Genomic DNA, 9,148 nt, shown 5'->3' on the forward strand with positions numbered 1-9,148 from the left:
GTTTGGTATTATTAATCCCAGTTATTTTTCAGTTTGTTGCCTGTAACTATCAAGCAATTCTAAGGAGTGTTTAGTTTCAACAAGGCATGACAGTGCTCCCCATTCTTTTGTTCTGAATCTCTGGGATCTGACATTCCTTGGTGAGCAGGTGCCTAAGCGGTGATACCTCATCTGGGAATGCTCAGAGCAGGTCAGCAGTGCAGAGGGATTCCTGCACTGACAGTGACTGCCCCACCTCCTTGTGTTTCCTCATTTCTGCCCTGTTTTTCCCCGCCAGTGTTAGTGTCCCCAGGCAGGGATAGGATAGCTGGATGGTGGTGGTTGGTTTGTGTTGCAGGGACCCAGCAAAAGCAGCCCTAGCCATGGACTGAGACCCCAAAACGCTGTTGTGAGACACTGCAGAAGTGTTTATCTGTTGATTTTACAGGAGTTTGTTAAACAGATGGAAACCCAATGCAAATATTTTTTCTCTTTCTGTGTTTTTGAAGAAACCTAAGTTAAGGTAGAGTCATAACCAAACTTCAAGTTCTATATTTTTACACCTTTGTTGACTGCCTCAGCTTAGTATAGACTTATGGAAATAATCTTCTTGCCTTTTCTCTTTTTTTTCCCCCTTTTTTCCTTTAGAATTGCCAAAATGCTTTGGAATTCTTAAACGATTCAAAAACTGAAGTCTCTGAGGACACAAAATCATAAGAACACAAGAAGCAGCAAGGAGGATTCAGTGCCAATGCAGCAACAAAAAAGACAGCCAGAGTTAGTGGAAGGAAATCTTCCTGTTTTTGTTTTTCCTACAGAACTTATATTTTATGCAGATGACCAGTCAACACACAAGCAGGTGTTGACTCTATATAACCCCTATGAGTTTGCCTTAAAATTCAAAGGTGGGTTTCTTAGGTTAAGTTCTATTTAAGGGTTAGTTGGTGATCTTGAACAGTCCAATATAATTCGTGTAACAAAGCGTATTTGTGACAAAACCAACCTCATGTCTTGCTGTGTGTCTGTTGATGAAGCTGATGAGGTGTGACTGCCTCCTTTGTTACCATTGCTGTCCTTTCCATTGCAGTTCTTTGTACAACTCCAAATAAATATGCGGTGGTTGATGCTACAGGTGCAGTGAAGCCTCAGTGCTGTGTTGATATGTAAGTAGGAGTTGGTTGTTGTGTTTATTTTTCTAGTGTATGACACTTAATTACCTGAATTTATTATTTAAGACATAGTGAGTGACAGCATGCATAGCATAAACTAAGTTGGATGAGGATGTAGTATTTTTCTCACCTCTTGTATTCTTCTGGCTCCTCTGTCTGCCCTTCCCTTGTTTCTCCTCTCAGGTCTGAGTCCAATAACACAAAAGAAGAAGCCCAGTTAAGTGACCACAGAAATGTACAGGGTCTGTAGGCTGCTAGAATTCAAAGTAGAGTAGGTAGAGATGCTAAAATAGACCAAATGTTTCCATCTTCCGGTTGCCACATGATTTCTGTGCTGATGTACAGATGCAACGGAAGAAATTAGAGTCCCTGAAAGAGGAGACTGAGCTTTCTGACTAGAAATGTGCAAACTGGAATGAATCTGGCTAACAAATGGCTCTACACCAAAAAACCTGCTATTGAAGGATCCTTCTTTTGTGAGATAAATGATACTGTGCTTGGGGAATGGGTCTCTCCTGTAAACTCTTCTCCTTAGGTATAATTTGGAACATCCCAAAGACTCAACAAGTAGGAATTTTAAAACACTGAACAAAAAGTTTCAGCAGGCAGGCACAGCAATCCTAAAAATGGAACAAAACAGGTCAGAATATACCAGTGTTATCAGTGAGCTGTTCCAGGCTCTAGCAGACATCTACACAAGCTTGATTACCTTAGGTTCATCTGCAACAAATGTATTTCATTAAATAAAGAGAAATTTTTGTGCAGCAAAACCCCCCCATCCTGTCCCAGTGGCTGCTGTCTAAGGGCAGTGTTTACTGCTAGGAGATGAGCAGTACTATGCAAGTGTGGCCATTTGCCAGATAAACAGATATTCTACAGAGCTTCCAATTATGCAATGGCCTCTAAAAAGAAACAGGAGAATGTATCTGTTTATAAGGGTCTGCAGAACACATCTCTTTGCTTGGCAGCAGATGCATGTTCTCCCAGCACAGTGTTATGTAAAGATCCTGCTGAGGTTGGTAGTTAGTACTGTGGTACCAACAGTAGGAACAGAAATGTAAAAGGAAGTGTTAAAAGGAAGAAATGAGAATCTGTTGCTCTGATATGCTGAGAGTTGTATGGATTAGGCTTGTTTCCCCCTGGCCATCCTTCAGCTGAAGGCAGGTGTCCAGCCAGCACTGAGCTTATTGGAGCCTGTCATACCCACCTCCATGGCCTCTGAAGTGACATGGAGCTACATATACCCCTGCAGTCCCCAGCCTGGGGGATGACTTACTCTGTTTCCTTGTTGAATAATCTATTCAGACTAGATACCAGTTACAAGCACTGGCTACGTGTTAGTAGCTGGAGTTTTCTTGATGTGATACAGTTCTTTTAAATGAAGACTGAAACACAGAAATCTGTTCTTTGCAGTATTTCAGTGTATATATTATCACAAAGATTGGTTTCTTGAAGTAGTTTTAAGACTACTCTCCTGTATCACTAAAGGTAGAATACTTTTCTCCCTGTCAGGAGATGGCAGCTGGCTTGAAGCTAATCTACAAAAATACCTATTTATATTGTATGTGTGTATTTCCATAACAAATCCTTAGAGGTCTGGATTGGCTTTGATCAGTGTAATTTAAAAACTCTGCCTTCTGTAGGTCCCACAGAGAATTGTCCCCATGAAATGCTATAAAACTAGAAGGACTGCTACAATTACCAGCCTGTCTTACTGTCTTGATAAAACAGTAGAGCAGTAGAGTGGTTTCTGGGCAGTGAAGTTCCCCAAGAAGCTCTGTAACTGATACCTACCCCTCAGGCTCAGCTGTGGTGGCACCTCAAGTAGCTACCTCTGGCCTAGCTGTTGGCAGCCAGTAAAGTGTCTGCAGGTTACAAAATGTGTTCAAGGGAGCTAAATTGATGAGCAAAGCTCTGACAGCACAGGGCTCTGCTGTTGAGCTCCAGATCCACTGAGCGAAAGACAGGAGATAAATGTTTCTGTAGATACAGAGCTGTCATTTTTGCTGCAGTGGTACAGGGTGAGCTTCTGATTTTGAAAATCCCTTTACCTCGTCTGTAGAAGGAATGAGTCTTGCTTCTGAGAAAGTACAATTGTAAAGCTTTGAGCCAGGTTTCCTCAAAAAGCTGGACTTTGCCATCCCCTGTCCAAGCATTTGGCAGTCCCACTTTTCTTCTTCCCTTCTCTGACCACGTCAGTCCCCCCAGACCTTTTAAAATCATTGGCCAGCATAAAAACAACTTTGATAAAGGAGGAGGCATCTTTCAGATAATTGATGTTTCATGAAAAATTGGCAGCAAGGTCTCAGACTGTGCCTGAGATGAGGAATTAACTGTTCTTTTTTGCCAGCCAGTTGGAGCAGGTCTAAGTGGGCACCAGAGGGAAGGTGAGGGTAGAGAACAAGATGAAACATTCCAGAACACTGAGTGATGGGGAGGGAATGGGGAGCTGGACTATTGCCATCTGTGGCAGGGGGGGAAGAGGGGAAAGATGGGGATTTAGGCTGCAATTCCACAGGATCCTTGTTTTTTCAGAGTTCCTCTGTTTGAAGGTGTTGTTTTCCTCTGCAGTGTGATTCGTCACAGAGATGTTCGCCCATCCTACTATGGTGTGATAGATAAATTCCGTCTGCAAGTGTCTGAGCAGAGCCAGAGGAAAGCACTAGGGAAAAAGGAGATTATTGCTACTCTGCTTCCATCTGCAAAGGAACAACAGCAACAAAAGGAAGAGGAGGAAAAACGAATAAAAGAACACCTGGCAGAAAGTGTCTTTTTTGAGCAGACTTTGTGTCAACCAGGTAGCTGAAATCTTTTACCTCTCCTGTGTTCTGAATTGGTGGCTAAAAAGACTAGAAAATAGATTTTTAAATAGTTCTTGGTCTTACTTGTAAGATGTCAGGGATGATAGTGTCCAAGAATCCAAACTATGGCTATTCTGCTTATGCTCTCTTGGTTAATCAAGATCCTTTGCTGCCCCACATTTGCATGTTGTGCCTTTAGAGTATGTTCCTCTGTCACAGCCAATGGGAACTTATCTGCAAAAGGATGGTGGTTGGTAGCTATTTTTTCCCTTGGGCTCTTTGAAAACATATGTCCCTTCTGAGTTTCTTCCAAACACTTAATCCTCCATTTCCTGATGAGCAGGAAATATTGCCAAAACATCTTCTGATGTGCTCCTTGTTCTGTGCCATATTCTTTGTCTCACGAGTACAGAAAAGCACAGTTGGTAGCTGGAAACTTTGCACGTTTCATTGGTGAGGAAGTGAATCAAGTCTTGGGCAGAACCTGAGATGATCAGTGAGACTGGAGTGGCTGGGAGAAATATAAAAAGTATCAGGTTTTCCTGGAACTGAATCTAAAGTGATTCTTGACTTGACCTCTCCTGATTTATGCTGTAATATTTTTGTCACTGCTTCATTTCTCATGACGAGCAAAAAGCAATTCCATGATATAGAATAACTTGCTTGAGAGTGTTCCTTCTGCTAAAACCCAGTTGTTTCACTATTTATGCATAGTTTGTTGGCTGGTGAAACACCTTTTACTAAAAAATAGGTAGGAGTTAGATACAGAGTTAAAATAAACCTACAGGATCTCTGTGCTCACAGAACAAAATGTTACTATGATGCTTGTTTCAGTACAGAGGGTCTGAACCATCCTGACAGTCTGATGCTGGTCTTGATCCAAATGCTGTTTCTCTGCTTAAAAACCTGCCTGACTGCATGACATTGCTTGCTGAGAGAACAACAAACAGAGCAGCTACAGTCTTTGCATACAACCTGCAGCCTAGGAGTAAAAGATTTATGGGATGAAAACAGGGCTCAGACTGCAAGTCACTCTGAGGGTAGAAAAACTTGGTAAAACACTGGGTAGTTTCTCATGGGCCTGAAGAATCTGGTTGGAGGTATTCAGCTAAGGTGTTGAAAGCTCTTCTTAAAGGTTACACAATGTGCCCTTGAGGACGTTCCAGCTGTTAAACTGCAGCACAAGGACAGTTCATCTGACGTTTGCATTTCCTTGTTCTGGTAATACTGGACTGTCAGTAGTTCACTTACAGGGGTGGGTTTTTTAAAGTGGGTTTCAAATGATACTGATTTTTGTGGCACATAAACTGGTTCTGGCAGGTGCAGCCCTTGAATCCTCTAAATGAAGGAGGGGAATTTTTCTGGCCCCAGCCTCTGTGCTCCTGCTGATGCCAAGTCTTGTTCTGGAGGTGCGAGCAGAGCTACCTGCCTGTGCAGCTCCCTCAGGGCTGTGTTCCCAGTTAGTTACTAATCACAGCAGGAACATAGCAAGGAATGGAGTCAGGATGCATGGAGAAACCTCAAGCCTTGCTGAAACATCCAGCTGTCTCAAGTGTGTATATATAGCTACTGAACCTGGCAGGCTCTGTTCCTCCAGAAGGGAGGGGCTTGGGAAGTCCTGTGAAAACAAATTCCAACATCACAACAGGGAGCAGCCCTCTCCCCTGCTGGATGCAGAAGCTTTGGGAGCGTGGCTCTAAGAGTTGTCTTCCACCCCCTCCAAACAGCAAAGGGAGAAGAAGACCTCAGGATTTTGCAGCTCCAACGTACCACAAACATTTTTGCAGAATGTTTACCACTGATATGAGGCAGATGTTCTTCACACTTGGTCCCATCTTGTCTTTCAGAAAACAGAACTGCCTCGTCGGGACCTAGTTTACTAACAGTCTTCCTAGGAATCGTGTGTATTACAGCACTAATGCTACCTACATTGGGGGAAATGGAATCCCTGGTACCTCTCTACCTCCATTTAAGTGTGAATCAAAAGTTAGTAGCTGCTTATGTTTTAGGTAAGTAGTTTGGATTTTGTGTTTTCTTGCGACTTCTCTGATTTGGAAAACTTCTCCTGTGTTCACCAGTGGCTTCAAGAAACCTGACAGAGACAAAGCACCTCATTTTGTTTTCTATCTCCACATGTATTGTAACTCGCAGCCGTAGTGATATTGAGGTAAATTAGTTATTGTAAGTATTTTAGACCAGATTTCAGTTGGTATTTATTATATACAGGTCCCTACATGTTAATTTCACCTTCATTTGATGACTGGCCAGCTGTAGTCACCTGCCAACAAAACTGAATGGAATGTGCTGGTTCTTATTCTCATCTTGAAATAGTTCCTCCTTTGCAGAACCCAGATCTTTTGGGTTGTTCCCCTCTCCATCCCAGATGAGCTGCTGTGAAAGGGTCCATTCACATCCTTCTTGATAAGCAGTTGAAATGTGTAGAAATAAGTTGCTGTGAACCCTTCTTAAGAGACTCCACCATCCACAGCTCTTCCTGATTTGTAACCTGCTCCTAAATTAGCAAGCATAGATAAGTTGCACATTTCATTTGTTATGACTATTTTTCTATAACTATTTCAGATTTGAAGAACAGTCCCACTAAATTCTCCTGTCCCACTACCTGGCAGAAATGAGGATGTAAAGGAAGCGAGCTAGGCAGCTTCAAACTGATAGCTAGAGGTGAGGTAGGGATGGGAGGAGATGCAAGTTGGTGGTGGTTCCTTGCACACTCAGCTGGCTGGCTGACTCGTGCAAGGCAGCCTGCTGGAATGGTTTGAAAACTCACTTGTTACTCTTTGCCTGAGGGGATGTATTTTCAGAGCAGGACCCTGCAGGAATCCTTGCTTTGTTATCTCTAATTTTGAAAATTACTCCAGTTTCTGCTGGTGCCAACTGTAGCTTTAGACCATTTACCTGGACATATTTGCAACAGCTTAACCCATTTCCAGATACACTGTGAAGTTCCTTCAGGTTTTGATTCCTTTAGTAGTTTATGAAACGATGATTCTTCTGTGTGCAACTCTTGCTCATCTAGAAGTTAAGTGCTCTTGAGAAGATGGAACCACCTTCTTCCCCAACGAAGTACAACTGGATTGTGTAGCATTTGACTGGAAAGGGAAGTGAACACCCCACCAGCTGGGCTGTGTGACATTTAGGGAGTGTTTGCTTCACAGCAATGAGCTAAACTCATGGTTGCCTGGAATTCACTCTCCAGGAGGCACAGCTGTCCTGTAGCACCTTCCAGAAGCCTCTAGATTGAGATCCTCCAAGCTGAGGCCTGTCAGTTCTGGTAGTTGATTGTCTAAGCTCATAGACCTTAAGAAATAGCTGAACGGTAATTCATCTTTAATGGATAAATTACTTCTTTTATGGAAGGCAACATTGCAACTCTGTTCTGTCATGCTTCTCCTTTCAAAATCTTTATAAAGTAAGTTAGTTCAATCAGTTTCTAGTGGCAGGAGAGTAAAACAGTCTCAGAAAAGTATTTATCTGTGGTGAGACCTGTAGGCTTTAAGTAAACTTTCTGCAGTAAAAGGCCATAATGTTAACAGAGGAAAGCAAGCATGACTGCCCAAGAACTGATAAATTACTATTTTGATCTTACATTAGGTTGGAATTCAAGGAGCCCAAGTATTTTTCCATATGCTTCTTTGCCTTATGCAGTGTGACTCCTGGTTAAGAACTTGCAGATTTGTACCTTTTCCTGTATCAGCACATAATTAAAGTGAACTTTTCAGTGTGTCATGAGTAGGTTTATTAGCCTCACATTTCCTGCTTTCATCTGCTTTTAATTGTTTTTAACCTCCATCAAAGCAGTTGGTTTTGTTGGTTTTTTTCTCCCTCTTTAAAGGTCACAACAAAGCTCCCCATGCAGGCTGACAAGGGAGCTCAACACCTCTGTCTAAAACTAGTCTTTGATCAGTTATTTTGCACGGAGCAGAAACAAAACAGTCTTTGGAGCTTCCAGCTAACCTGCCTCACTGATGGTTCAGCACTTGAGTGACCCTGCCCAGGAGCAGCCCCCTTGAAAGATGAGGGACTTACCTAAGTCAAAAAAAGCTCAATTTTCCAGTGAGACTGAGAGTTGGTTTGGAGCATTTAGAGCTTCTGGGAAGTTTCCTCAGGAGAGAGACTGCACTTTGGTGTCATTTTTTACTACATAAAAATTCAGAGCAATACTTTCTAATATTTAAGTGGGTATATATAAATAAATTTTGCACATAGTGATGCACTTTTACCTGATTTTCTGGTCTGTGACAGGGTAAACTGGCTTTGTTTTGAAGGTTTTATTCAGTGAAATTAAAGCATTTAGTTCTCAATTTTTGTCTTTCAGGTCTCATCACCATGGTTATTTTGAGAACATGAGCAATGAGTTACTAGGATGTCAAAACACCTTTACTGTATATTCACATCATGAATGTGGACTGCCTTTTACTCCCATTTGGCTCATCAAGATGCTAGCAAAACTGTTCAGTGATTTAAGATACTTTCAGAAGTGTAATATATTTTAACTGTGTATAATAAATTAAAGACTCAAAGCACTTTTGGGTGCTTCTGTAACAGACAGCTATGAAATGTTCAGTGATACCTGTGAAAATAATTTGAAAAACTTTTATATCTCTGCCTACTGTAAAAAAAAAAATCCTTATTAAAGCAACATTTGTTATTTCTAGTCTATGTTCACATCAGTGTGTGATCACTATAAAAGCAAACTGTGTTCTGTAAAATCCTGCATCTGGTTTGTGGTTGTACAGGCCAAGGCTGGTGCATAACACTGTGTACATACCAGAAGGATGAGAGTCATGAATAATCATTGAAGAGAATGAAAAATCCCGTCAGTGAAACTAAGAAATAAACCATGAATTTTAGGTGAAGAAGTGATTCTTGAATTCCTTCCTTCATCTTTACCAGAACATTGTTGAGTGCTCATTTTCTTACCTGGGGAAATAATTTCTGCAACAGCCATTTTGTATCACAGCTGTAAACAATAAACGCAACTTCTCTAATCAGATCCTTTCATTTCTTAGGGACAAATGTGATTTGTGAACCAAGTGGCACAGAGGGGAGTTGAACTCACACTGCACACTAATGTCAAATTCAGCATTTTTTCTGTTTTGGGAACTACACTAATGAGTTACAGCAGCAAAAGCATTTCTCTACACCTTCCCTTCCCCTTGGGAAAAAAAAAAACTCCTGCTG

At 41.6% G+C, this 9,148-nt stretch overlaps 1 protein-coding gene across 1 annotated transcript; it reads left to right on the forward strand.

Annotated features, from left to right (window-relative positions):
* The first annotated feature begins 626 nt into the window (after window positions 1-626).
* On the forward strand, window positions 627-8,632 carry MOSPD1 (motile sperm domain containing 1). Its single transcript, XM_009999661.1, has 5 exons — window positions 627-884; window positions 1,067-1,142; window positions 3,720-3,946; window positions 5,797-5,958; window positions 8,283-8,632. Exons 1-5 carry the CDS (start codon window positions 731-733, stop codon window positions 8,312-8,314), a joined length of 651 nt encoding a protein of 216 aa, XP_009997963.1. The 5' UTR covers window positions 627-730; the 3' UTR covers window positions 8,315-8,632.
* The last annotated feature ends 516 nt before the right edge of the window (window positions 8,633-9,148 follow it).

The sequence above is a fragment of the Chaetura pelagica genome, unplaced genomic scaffold, assembly GCF_000747805.2.
Source record: "Chaetura pelagica isolate M959 unplaced genomic scaffold, ChaPel_1.0 scaffold456, whole genome shotgun sequence".
NCBI classification, from domain to species: domain Eukaryota; kingdom Metazoa; phylum Chordata; class Aves; order Apodiformes; family Apodidae; genus Chaetura; species Chaetura pelagica.